The sequence below is a fragment of the Neolamprologus multifasciatus genome, chromosome 16, assembly GCF_963576455.1.
Source record: "Neolamprologus multifasciatus chromosome 16, fNeoMul1.2, whole genome shotgun sequence".
NCBI lineage: Eukaryota > Metazoa > Chordata > Actinopteri > Cichliformes > Cichlidae > Neolamprologus > Neolamprologus multifasciatus.
Genome location: NC_140454.1, coordinates 6,085,617 through 6,099,137, shown reverse-complemented (window position 1 = coordinate 6,099,137; position 13,521 = coordinate 6,085,617). Strand labels below are relative to the sequence as shown.

At 39.8% G+C, this 13,521-nt stretch overlaps 2 protein-coding genes across 2 annotated transcripts; one reads left to right on the top strand and one right to left on the bottom strand.

Moving 5' to 3' along the window:
* Positions 1–35: 35 nt before the first annotated feature.
* On the bottom strand, positions 36–2,025 carry cox17 (cytochrome c oxidase copper chaperone COX17). Its single transcript, XM_085134899.1, has 4 exons — positions 1,911–2,025; positions 903–1,028; positions 708–818; positions 36–203 (listed from the first exon to the last, which is right to left on the bottom strand). The coding sequence occupies exons 2-3, from the start codon at positions 1,019–1,021 to the stop codon at positions 734–736; spliced, it is 204 nt and encodes a 67-aa protein (XP_084991025.1). The 5' UTR covers positions 1,022–1,028; positions 1,911–2,025; the 3' UTR covers positions 36–203; positions 708–733.
* Positions 2,026–5,287: 3,262 nt separating this feature from the next.
* hcn5 (hyperpolarization activated cyclic nucleotide-gated potassium channel 5) lies at positions 5,288–13,497 on the top strand. The gene is made up of 10 exons (XM_085134877.1): positions 5,288–5,694; positions 6,502–6,688; positions 7,262–7,366; positions 7,545–7,682; positions 9,139–9,300; positions 9,492–9,585; positions 9,698–9,825; positions 11,011–11,157; positions 11,415–11,652; positions 12,119–13,497. The coding sequence occupies exons 1-10, from the start codon at positions 5,510–5,512 to the stop codon at positions 12,289–12,291; spliced, it is 1,557 nt and encodes a 518-aa protein (XP_084991003.1). The 5' UTR covers positions 5,288–5,509; the 3' UTR covers positions 12,292–13,497.
* The last annotated feature ends 24 nt before the right edge of the window (positions 13,498–13,521 follow it).

Here is a 13,521-nt window from a genome sequence, read left to right as displayed (position 1 = left end):
AGTGCACGACTAATAAAAAAAACCTTCACAACAAGTTTATTGCATAGGATTTTTATTCAATGTCACATCAGAATTTCTCAGATTTTGCAGACTTGAAAAAATAGTTTTCGCACAGTTAATCCAACAAAAGGTATAAATAAGAAGTGCAGGGGGGGGAGCGAAGAAACAAATACCCAGGGTCACCTTCCACACACAGCAACACACTGCAAGAGACCAAAATGCACACAATCAGCAATTCACATGACTACTACGTCACACCTGACGCTGTATGCAAGTGAAAATCTGGAAGATATTTTATTTTAATTGAGCTGCCCTGAAAAGAGCTGCCCTGGCAAAAGGGGAAAGCCGTTAAACCCAGTATAAACAAGTAACGCTGATACCACAGTAAGGTCCGGCTTTTTCATGGTTCACAGAAAGGTCAGGTGCCCACTTTCACGCCACACTGACTCTATTCAAACATATATTCAGGCTGTCAAAGCACATTCAACTAGTGGCATGGAAACTCAGTGTGCACCCATCACATGCAAGTTTCATTTCAACAGTATGAATAATAATAATGATGATAAATGTGTTCTTGCAATTCTATATTTATATTAAGGCTCACAGCAACATGTTCTAGTGTGGTATTTAATCGCTACAAATGACTCTAGTTCTCTAGAAAAATTAAAACACTGGGACAGTTTGAAGTGGTTTTATTCAATACTTACCACACAAGCACGCACAGAAGAACTAGTTAGATCTTGAATCCTAGTGCCCTCATGCAGTCTTTGTGTGCCTCAATAAGGTCCCTGCAGCTTTCCTCTCCCTTTTCAATGATGCTGGTGGAAACAAACACGATGGATGAATAAACATTCTCACTTAAAACGAGAAGACCATTTCAATTTCTCTGGCCAGCTCCTCACCAAGCATCCCTGACTTTTTTTGTTTCTGGACATGCGCAGCATGGCTTCAGTGGCTTCTTCTGCTCTGTGCTCTCAGTCACAGCTGCAGACTCGACGCTGGCAGCAGACAGGGCTGACATCTTCTGACTGAAACAAAGAAATGAGCTGACTTTTGAGAACTGGCAAACTTTAACCACTGAGTAATATGCGTGTATTTTCACTCAGGCTTCATTTAGATTTACACACGTCTTTATCAGCTGACAAACACTTTTCACAGGGATGCTGGAATATGCAACAGGAATTTTTCTTCACATGTCAAATAAAGAGGTGTGAACCGACTGTGATCCCATTTATTGCTTTAGCTTTGTTTTAATATTCAACGAAGGAAAAATTGATATTTGACGACTAGAAGACGGGATGAGGAAAGCAATGCCACAAAAAAAACTACAAACACTCACGGTCCAACCAAAAAGCTCATAATGATACAAAATACAGTTAAATAAAAGAAAAGTGTCAGGATTCGCCAAAGTAAGCCGCTATTTTATATTTTTTGGTGTAGCTTCATTATGACTTTTCATAAAACTGCTAATCAACTAATGAAACGTCCTACCATTACAGTTATGCTGCTGCTGAAGGGCGCTGAACTGATGCAATGATAAGGTAGTTATGTAGTTATGATTAGGTCAACCGGCAAAGTCACCACATGCAACACATGACTGAAGCATCCGAGCCTTCAGAGAGTTGCTCATAATAATTTAAAACAAACAAACAACAGCAACAACAAAAACCCTCTGTTTGCCTCAGTGTTGTGGTTTACTAGCTTTATCTAACCCTTGTTGCGTAATGTTACTGTCAGCTAACAAAGTTAGCTCACGATGGCTAACAGTGATGACATAACTAATAACATACACACAACATATAACATGGCAGACAAGCGTTTCGCCCAAACCTACTCAAGCCGTAATGTAGCAGTTAAGCCACCTGCTCGTTATTAACGTAGCTAAGCTATATTGTGTAACGCTCTCTTACTTGTATGAGGAGGCCAACACTGCCGTCAGTACACAGACGATTCACCTTCAATATGGAACTAACATGCGGGAAACACGTGGTCGCGTGTCAAAGTCACGTGACTATGTCATGTGCCGTGTTAGAGACTTTTGGGAAATGTAGTACTGTATTACCATGCATCTAAACTTGTTAGATGCATGCTGAAATTATTCTCAGTGCTGAATATTCAAGCATTAACTTATGTGTTGCTTATTTATTGATTGGTTTACCTTTATTAGCTAATTTTATTTTTTAACATTAACTTTAACACTTAAAATTGAAACCCTTAGCTAAAATAGCTTAAGACGATGCTAAGTTTAAGACTTCTTTTTAGTTAGTTTGTTAGTTAGCCAGCTAGTTATCTGTCATATTCCCACACTGGGTCATGCTATTTCAAATATTCTGTTTGAACTGAAAAAAGGGATCCCAAATAGTTATGTCAAAATGTCCCCTTTTGATTGTTAAACGTTTTTCATAGTTGAGGTTTAATTTGGCCAAAAAGACCAAAACAATTGTATTTCTTGTAATAGGTAGGGCATCTATATAGTCCTACACAATGTAGGACAATATAGTTGAATAAAAGACCCAAATATCACATTACAGATGTAACAACAAGAGAAATGTTGCAAAATAAATTATGAACTACATAACTATAACTGCCTATATTTCCACTGAAAAAATACACATACACATCTAATAAAGAAAGCGATAATGTGAAAAATACATTATATATTTACATTTACTTAGACAGTATAAAGAAAATGTGCAAAACCTGCTTGGTATAGAGTACAGAATACATCTGAAAAATGTTTCAAACTGTGCCTAATCATTTCTACAGGTGCTAATGCTAAAATGTCCTTAAGTTCCCACTATATTATGTTCTTCTGTTTTCTGTTTTGTAGACAGACAGAATTAGTACATTAGAAAAAGGGCAGCTGACATTTATGATTCAGGATATCAGGTTCATCCACATGGTCGACATCACCAAGCATGAAGTTCTATTGCACCGTGGTATTAATGATATGTCAGTGCTGGATGATTGCAGATTATTGAGTCCAACCTCAAACATTTAACTTTCAAATGTTCACATTTGAGTAGCTGCAACCAGATTTTTAAAAAATATTTTTATCTTAAAAATTAGAAATAATTTGTTGCAGCATCACGCTTCCTATAAAACCTACACTTTAGTAATGATCAAGAACGTGTACACTCAGAAAATTAACATCAGCACTGCACAGATTTTATTTTTCTACACAACTCTGTAAGATATTCTGTTATGTAAGACGCAGTTGCTGCTGGTGGGCGCAATATACACAATGTTGCCTCGGGAGTTTAGGAATATGAAAAATGTTCATTTTCGGACCTGCAGAAAGGTATGTGTGTGCTTCAACATGTCTACTGGGTCTATTGTGCGTCATCACAACAAAGCAATGCGTAAGCAGAGGCACTGAGTCACTTACTCTAGTTTGAGGGCCAGCTGTGTGCTAGATAAATAAGCAAGTAAGCATATTGTTCTGTACTGTGATACATGCACTTCCATTTTCTGCAGTCTTTGCTATGCTTTCCACTGTATTACTGTATATATGACACATATATAAATGCATATGCTGTCTGCAATTTATGCTCAATTTGATCCAAATACTGTTTTGGTGTTTACAAATGGAAGACAGGTGGAGAGCCACAGTTTGAGTCCTGATCGCCCGATGCCTTGTTGTCAAGTTGGCAGAAAACTTTCAGCAGCTTCTGACAAATGTAGGCCTCCTATTTTACTATTTTTGGATTGGTATTTGAAACAGAGAACTTGTGACATACACTGAAAACAAAGAAGGGCAGTTGCAACTAAACTACAGGTTGGGTTACTCACTGAGCTGTTTTTGTCATGGCTTTCTAACAACCATGCAGTCATCCAAAGCATGCATCGGGGACAATCTGAGGTTCAGTATCTTGAAAAAGAATGAACCGGCTGAGTTTCTGATTAGCAGACAACCAAAAGTACCTCCTGAACTACAGATGTCCTGAATGTGTTGTGTATGTTTTAATGCCAGAACTGGAAGTTGAGGTAAATGGTTTGGCTTACAGAGTGTGTAATGTGTTAAATCCATTGTTTGTATCCTATATTAATATTGTTTTACTTAACTTTACTAAATTAACCATAGCCAAATACACCAAGAAAAAAAATATAATACATCCTTAGTCATAGAAAATCACTGGAAAAGCAATTTATGTTGTTTTTGGAATGTCGTAAAAACTAAATTCCTTCCTCACCTTTATTAATTTATTCGTTTTTGGTTTCAGTAATCATTTCCTCTGAAGCAAACCTACACATCACCGTCACTCAACCAGATCTCTGCCAGACATTGCTTTATTCTTTGAAGACATGTAGCCTGAATTTAGTGCTTAACACGTACATGTCAGTGAAAGTGAAAACTACATCAGTATGACATCCAGTAATCTCGTAAAAGTCTTTTTTTACATTTGAGGTCACAAAGGACTGAAGCCTATTTTAGGACACACACTGAGGGAAAGACACTGTGCACCTGGACAGGTTGGCACAGGTCTAACACACACACACACACATCAATCACGTCAACAGCATTTCCCTTGCAAATCTGCAAAGTCTGGACTCTAACAGAGAGAATCTTCTTATACACGACCATTTTTATTGTTTCCTGTACCCTTCTCCACAAGGACAGTTGTACAAAGTTATTAAAAAAGATTTCATCTCATAAAATGTAGCTCACATTATTAGACACATCCCATGGCCTAAGCTGCCAGTAATTCACCTTACCCACTGACACGGTCTCTAAGTTAATCCCACTGTGCTGGCACAACCTCTAATATCAGTTTTATTTTTCGTTTGTTAAACTAACAAGTTTGCAATGAATCCCACCCACCCAACAGAGTTCAAAAAAGATCCAGGTAAATCATCTCCAAACTTTCCATTTTGTCATCCAGGGAAATAAATATTTCAGCCTTTGTTTTGTTTTCTGTTACTGATGTGATATGTGCAAACAAACAACTTGGGAGCTGGCTCAAAGCTGCATGCTTATGTACAGCATCAGGTAACACAGTACAGGATTTAATTACATCCCCAGTTAGAGGTGGCCCAGGTTGAACTTGTCCCTGCTGCCAGATGTATATTTCACATGACAATAATTGCGATCCCTTCCCATCCCCTGTACAGGCACACACCCATCATTGTCTTTGGTATTAATGTGAGCTGGACCTTGCCCTCTTGACACGGCTTGATTTATGCGGGGATGAGACACAGATACTGAATAGTTGATGAGCTGGGTGAAAAAGAAAAGAAGTGTAAGGGGGGAGTGGGGCAGAAATAGAGAGAGGCAGACGGAGAGGGTGCGGAGGGAGGGATCGAGCAGAAAGGCGGGTATCCACTCGCCTCGCTCCGCACAGCTTCAATAAGCCCTGAGGTTGGGAGCCTTGTTAGAATATTACCTTGTGACCAATAGGAGAGGTCAGAGCTGGTAGAGTCAGGCTCCACTCATCCTCAGAAGAGGCAGAAGCAGCAGTAGCAGAGGGGAGGATGGCATTCGGCTGATCACAGGGAACTAAAGTTGGCCATGGAGAAATTGAAAGGTCCCAACGTAGCATGCACCAAAGCCAACTGTGGATGGAGAGCCCTGCTTCTCCCGCAACTGAACAGACAGTCCCTGTACGTGTATGGCAGCGAGGTGGCCGTGGAGAAGGAGTGCATCCGACAGCTGGAGAGTGGAGTCTTTGTCATTCACCCTTTCAGCCTCATGAGGTATTTAATATATCTGATAGATTGAGGTCAGTCATGCATATCACGTCCACTGTTTCTTTGGTCTGTCTATGTAAGTTTTTATAGTTAACTTAATTTCTCCCTTACATTTAATGAATAATTATACATGTTATAGGTCAGTTTTTGGAGTATTTACTGGAAATACAAAGGTGCAATGCATTAACTTGTTCCTTTGAATATCATTAGAATAAGTGCATTAATGAAAACAAATATAGATACTGCGTATAGATTTACTGAGCACCATAAGTTTACCATATTCCATAAATCACACCGTTGTTGGATGAGACAGAAGAGGAATTCCTCTTGTGTCCTCTAGTTTAAACTTTTAAAGTGTTAAATGCTAAACAGTATTTATTCATCCAGTCATTAATTAGCAATGAGAATGATTTTCTTCTGATATCACAATAGAGAAAGCCGACAATAAGATGCATTATTTTTAGGATAAAAGGAAACAAGTACATTTTGAAGTGACGCAAGAAACCTAAAAGAACGATCCAAGGTTTATAAGAAATAACCGAGTTAGAAGAAAAATACGGACCTATCAAATGACTTCTTTAAGGAAGAGCTGGTTTTGTATTATATATGCAGGATTGCTGATATTAGTCTGTAAGATGATCAGATGGAGGGAAATTAGAGAGGGAATGAAACAATTGAGATCAGAGAGCAGAGTTATTTGAGCCTGGCAATCGCGCCCTGGCTGAGGAGATGTACTTTCCACTACACTGTGACATGGAAAATAAGAGTTACTGGAAAGTCACACATATGTTTTTGTGCTCATTCCTCCCCTAGGAGTTACTACATCTTGATCATGATGGTCATCACATTTCTGAACCTGATTGGGATTCCCATGGAGATAGCCTTTCTGGACGGAAACAGCGGGCTGGCATGGGAAGGCTTTAACGTGTTTTCAGACACTTTGTTCCTAATAGATGTGGCACTGAATTTCCGGACGGGGATCATAACCGAGGACGCAGAGGTGAGAGTGGCTATATTCTATTTTCAGACACAATCTGGGAGTCTATAATCCGGGTGCAGACGAGCACATACATTCCATCTCTGCACCATCTGTAATCTACTCGATACACGAAAGGCTAGATTAACGGCAAACCCCCTTAGCTCCTGGACATGGGCGAAAACGGCTACTGCTGTTTGATTTTATAACGGGGATTATGATGTTGTGGATGAATGAGAAGTGTAACATTTCAAATTAAGTATTATGCGCTATATATCCTGTTTGTTTTCGCTGGCTGGTGTTTTGTGACTTCTGTCTTCCTAATGGCCCATCTGTGATGTTTCTCCTGTGTTTATTCTCGACCGCACATCTGGTTTTGCCAGATTTACTCTTGGTCTGCTTGAAATATTGATGCGTGTGCCTCTGTAACATTTTCAGAACCCTGCCAAGCTCGTCTGACGTCACACTCGCTTACTTTTGGATGAACTCGCCAAATATTGTTTTAGTTCGAGTGTTAAATTATACATGCGATTGTAGCACGTGGTGAACGGCGTCTTCATCTATCTGCTCACTCTGCTGCTCTGCTCTGTTTTACAGGAAGCAATTCTGGATATCAAGCGGATCCGAGTCTGCTACCTGAGGACATGGTTCATTCCAGACGTCATAGCAGCTTTCCCAATTGGCTACATACTGCTGTTTGCGGTAATAATAAAGAGGAAGAGGCAGGAAAAGCCAACGCTGTACTTCTTCTGTACTGTATATGTTAGCACTTAGAAAAGCAAGAAAGCCTTGCTGGCACTTATTAATTAGGCAAAGTTGTAAATGAGCAAATGAGGTGGATTAAGATTCTAATTGCAGCATTTTTAATGTACAATGTCAGGGACTACATTACCACAACGATGACAACCCCTCCAAGACCAACAAGATGATGAGGATACTGATGTTTGTGCGGATCCTCAGTTTAATCAGGCTGGCTCGAGTCTCCAGGCTGGTCCGGTTCTTCAACGAAGTGGAGAAAGTAAGTTTAAATGGCAGATAGTCGTCAAAGCTCACCTCTGAAATTCGATCAGCCTTTCTCCTCCCTGCTGCCGATACTTTACAGCACCGGGCTCTAGTGACAAATCTGACAGTTAGCCATGTCACGCTCGTGCACTGATGGGCAATGTGCTTATTTGTGAAGTGAATTTGCCTATCGCTGTTTAGTAAACAGTAAATACAGAAACACTGGGCTCAATCAACATGGGTTTATGTAACAAATGGTCAATATGATGACAGTTTCATATAGAACAACACTGTTATCTCTCTGGCAAGGTGTTTTTATTGCATTATCTATGTTTGTTTATAAACTGGTAGTTGCAATAATAAATGGTTTGTAGCGTGTGTTTTGTTGGGGGTTCCCATAAATCCTGGAAACTTTATGCTGTTTTTCTTTTGATGAAAGCTGCCTGTCTCATCTCTAACAGATCTTGCAGCCAAAAGTCTGGGCTCTGTTCAGGAATCAGATCGTGTTAGAATGGCAGGCTGAGGGTTAATGTAGTGTTTTATCAACACATTGCTCGCATTTTGGAGGTGTTCTTGTTGCACTAAGCTTTTCGTCTATTCTCTTGTCCGTTGTGGCAGTTTGTGGCATAAATATCTGTGGGTAGTGTGCTTTTAACTGACTGGTAAATTAGGTTTGGATCAAGAAATCCGTCCTTAGAGCATATTTTGAGTTTATTAAAAACCATTATCTTTTTTTCTGAAGTCACCTTAAGCTAGAAATACAAGCAGTTAAATGATCAAACATGTACATTTGCACAAGAAAATGATTAAACCACGTGTTCCTCATAGTTTACACATCAACGTCCCGCTCCAACTTTGAGCTTGTCTTCTTACAGCAGTCGTGTTCTCTCAGCCTTCCTTTGCAATTACCATTATTTTACTTGCAAATAAAGTCCATTGCATATATTTTACTCTCCACTTGTGTAGGGTTGGAGCCAGCTGCGATAGGGTGAGAGGCAAGGTACACCTTAGTTAGGTCATCAGACCCATCACAGGGCTAACAAACGAGGTGGTTAAGATGATCTGACTAAACTGCCGGCTCACTTACAGCCTAGCTCCTCATGTTTCTCGTACCGTCTGACCTCGCTGCATTGAAGTTATCGTGCAATGTTGTATATTTCAACAATGAACAAAACTATTAAAGTAAGACCTGGGTTCTAATAAACCAGAACGATAAAAAGGTCAAATTGATCCTTCAAGCTTGCCCAATAAATAACTAAATCATGGCCCAAAACAACAACATTCATATTCACTCACTGTAACAGCGAGTGAATATGAATCCTTAATACAGTAGAAAGAGCTGGCTGACCCTAAAACAAGTGTACACCCTGTTTGCTGCTGCAAAGATGTCCAGTCGGTCAAACACTCTATCAGTACAGTGTAATGCTGTGTCTTACCCGCTGACCAAGTGTCGTGTACCCTTTTCCTGACAGGTGTCAAATGCAAACCTGGAGGTGGTTCGCCTGTTCATCCGCATCATGTCTCTCTTCACAATGATTTTCCTGCTGTGCCACTGGAACGGATGCATCCAGTATTTTGTGCCTATGCTGGAGGAGTTTCCCAACGACTGCTGGGTCCGCAAAGAAAACCTGATGGTGAAGCTCATTTTACACATCAGTGCTTACTGAGATGTTTTGTAGCTCTCACTTTGTCTTCAATGTAGACAATTAAGGACTGTAAAAATGCAATAATGAGAAAAAGAGAAAACAAAATTGACAATGTTAAGCTAGAAGCCTGTCTTACGATGAGAAATAATAGACAATAATGATTGAACCTTTCCTTTCAGAATGCCACGGTCATCGTTAAGTACTCATGGGGTGTTTTCCGAGCTCTCTCCCAGATGATTGCTCTCTCTTATGGCTCTATGGACGCTCCAACGAGTTAAGAGTTTAAGTTTTCTTTCTCTGCCACTTTAAAAAGCAAATATGATCTATATTCTCCGTCAGATGTGAACACTCAACTGCACTGGCATGTCTTTGTTTTGTTCTCTAGATTATGTTGAAATGTGGATCGTCATGGTCAGCATGGTGTCCGGATGTCTGATGTACACCGTCCTCGTGGCCAATGCGACAGCCATGATCGCCAACCTCGACCCAGCGGCCAAGGAGTACAAGAGCAAGGTCTTCATGGGTGACACTTATACTCCTTAAACAGCAAGTACAGTGTAGCAAGTACAGGTTAAACCGACTAAAAACGGGGGGGAAGCACTGCACAGTAGGGATGCAACGATACCAGGTTTTTCAAACCGATACGATACCGATACTTGGATCTGAGTACTTGCCGATACAGAGTACAAAAACCGATACTTCTACCACACACACACACAAATACAATTAATTGGAAGACAGGTTTTATTTTATTCTCTGCCGATAAAAAATAAAATCTTAATAAAAATGACCACAAAAAAATTTCAAGTGAAAAATAAGCACTTCTGTTAAATTATTGCAGAGTCTCCACATTGTAATTTAACAAAATATCACTGAACTATTGGCACTGTCTCGAGCTATCAGAATAATAAATAAACACTTCTGTTTATTTATTATATTTCATATCGCAGCTCGAGTATGCTGAGAAGACGGTTCAATCCTATGTTTTCCACGGCCGGCATTGGCTGGTCATCCAGAGCGATAAAATGAGTCAGAGCCTCTGTTATTTAAACTGCCCGTGGACTTTCTCTTGACATTTTTCATCGCTTTTCCAAAACCTGAGTTAAAGTTGGCTGTTCCGGTCCACACTGCTGACATTTTGTTTAGCCTAGCTACAGCAGCCTCCAGTTTCTCTTTTTTTATCTGGAGCCGCCAGTCTCACTTGTCTAACTCTGTGCCTGTTTAGCGTGGGATGTCCCCCTAGTGGCCAATCTAAAAAACTACAACAGAAATGACAAGCCACCCTCTGATTAATGAAATAAGTTGGTATCGGTTAACTTTTACGAGTATGAGTACACACACATTTTACAGTATCGGCCCCAATACCCGATACCAGTATCGGTATACTAAAGCCACGATTTAGTTCCTGGCTCACCAAATCTTTGTCATTCCTCTACTTTCTGTTTCTACCTGAATTCTATCGGAAATAATAGAAATCAGCAGGAGTGAAGATATATTGATGAGTTCCTTTCAATATATGTAATTTTAAATGAATTTTTTCCCGATTAATTTAGACTTTTTGTAGTTAGATTGAACTTTTATTGACTAGTAATCACTTATTGTTATTCTGAATTCAATAGTTCAAGTAATATATTTAAAACTTATGATATAATCTATACATGGTAATCTAATGCAATATATTCTATCCATCTTCAACAGATGAGCCGTTTGGAGCACTACATGACCTTCATGAAGCTCCCTCCAGAGTTGCAGCTTCGCATCAACAAGTACTACCAGGCTCGCTATGGAGGGAAGTGGTTTGACGAGAAGGACGTCATGGACACCGTGTCCTCAGCACTCAAAGAGGTATAGATGGGGTTATTGCTAATCTCCAAACTGGCTGAGATTGATTTGTTTTGGTTGATCTCGTATTGATATCTATACGAGATGTCATCCTCATACATGCAGATTCACAGTTATGCTTTTATGTCACATTCACTCAGTGTACATAAATATCTGTTTTTCATTCATTCTTTAATCTTGCCTGAACTGAGTGTGATTTGTTGTTTCTTAGCTCACGTCTATCTTCATTTGTCATACCAAGCTTTGTGTGTATTTTTCAGCAAATTGTGACCGTGATGTGCAGCCGGCTGCTGAGAAACGTGCCGATATTTCAGAACAGAGATCAAAGCTTTATCAACACCGTCCTCCTCAAACTGCAGTACGAGGTTTTCCAGGAAGCAGACGTCATCGTCCGACAGAACGTCCCGGGTGACCGCATGTTCTTCATCGATCACGGCCAGGTCCTCGTGGAGACCGATTCCTATGAAAGGGAACTGTGTGATGGAGACTTCTTTGGAGGTGAGTTAGATTTACTCAAATATAGTTGTTGCCGGTGTCTAATAATAATTCATGAGCTCTGAGACAGGCCTTGCAAAACAATTAAAAAAATAAATGGTGATGGTTAGGGGTTCAATTTTAGGCATGTGTCATGTGTTTAATTTGAAAAGTTTCCAAATTATTTCCTCTGCAGAATATTTATTATTTGTTTTTTTTGTTGCCATTTGTGTTTTAGAAGAACAGTGTTGAACCAAAGTGATTAAATCTTCTCGTTTTTTGCCAATTTGGCTGACTTCCTTAATTCTCCATCATTACATGTGCACACTTCCAAATCTTTTTGGCAGCAGATCTCTGCGACGTTTAAAGCTTAGCAGGCCTCCATCGGACAACTCAGCTTTAATTTAGGATTAATTGTCAGATCTCATCCCCGTCATGAGATTTTATTTGCTCATTAACCACAGTCTTACGGACCCTTCTGTGTGTACAGAGACATGTGTGCTGAACAAGGGCAAACATCTGGCCACAGTGAAAGCACTGACCGACTGCCAGTGTTTCTCTCTGTCCTGGGACGACTTTCAGGATGCGCTGCAGGGCTTCCCAGATGTCAGGAAGGACTTGGAAAAAATGGCTCTGCTCAACTCTGATGGTGGACTCGTGTAAGAACAAAAACAGCACTTGGAATTACAGTATTACCTAAAAGGACGACGCGTTTCTTGGGCATTTTAGGTAGTTGCGTCATGGACCATGACACTCACCCACATGGACGCCAGTTGGACTCTTATTCAAGGACATTATGGAAAGTTTTAAAGTCTTTCAATCTAGGAATTATTATGTCTGCTGATCCAACAGTTATCAGTAATAAACAACAGTAAACATGGTGAAGGATTTGATCTCAGCCACCTTCTTCTCCGTATCCCAGTAATGAAGCTTATCCTGGTTTAGTGTTTTACATGGAACACAGAGAAATCTGGTCATTCACATCCTTATGGTCATAGGAAATACATTAATTCATCTTTGCTGTAGGCTCTATGCACATGTGCCTGCTAGCCTTTCACCCTTACACTATCTTTTTCATTTTGAAAGACAACACTTACGCTATAAACTAGACACTTTTGTTGCTAGGCAAATCGTTTCTGTTACGTCAGCTGTATAAGTAAGCAGCAACAAGAAACTGGGCACTCCGGCTATTATAGGATTTCTCTAGACTGGGGTAAGTTCTTAGACAGGTTATGGAAATAAACAGGATTTTACATTCATACTAAAATACTCAGTCAGTGCATATTATTTGTGGCAAAAGAATAACGATTTGGTCAAATGTAAGCAATAAGGAGAGCAGTAGTTTTACACTAATTTGGCTGTTAGAGGAATTTATTTATGCAAAAGGCATACAGTAAAATTATTGCCAATTTTTTCAAATAGTTATGACAGTTAGGGACTGTTGTGGAGGGCTACACCAATAATAACAAATAATTAGTGTCGCCATCTGGAACAGTCCGTTTCTCATGTGGTCCCTTGGAAAAATGAAATGCCCACCACTGGTTTAGACCAGCTGTTTTATCTTTGATCTACCTGTGAGTGCTCCTGTTCATGATGGATGTTTTACCACAAAACAGTCGTAGGCTAATCGTGAATATGCACTTTTGACTGTCTGATTTCTTGGGTTCCTAACCTCTTTGAACTTTTTATTCCCAGATCTCAGCAATTACATTTACTGCCATGTTAACAGCTCTGCACTGTGCACAGTAAACGTTTGGTTGTTGAAATGTTGAGTTTCTCAGGTATTTGGCTTTAAACTATTAGACAAAGAGAAATTTTGGTCTTGTGCTCCTCAGGTGACCATATTAATAAAAATCTTCATGCAGTCCAGCTCAGATTTTCTTTAAATATTTT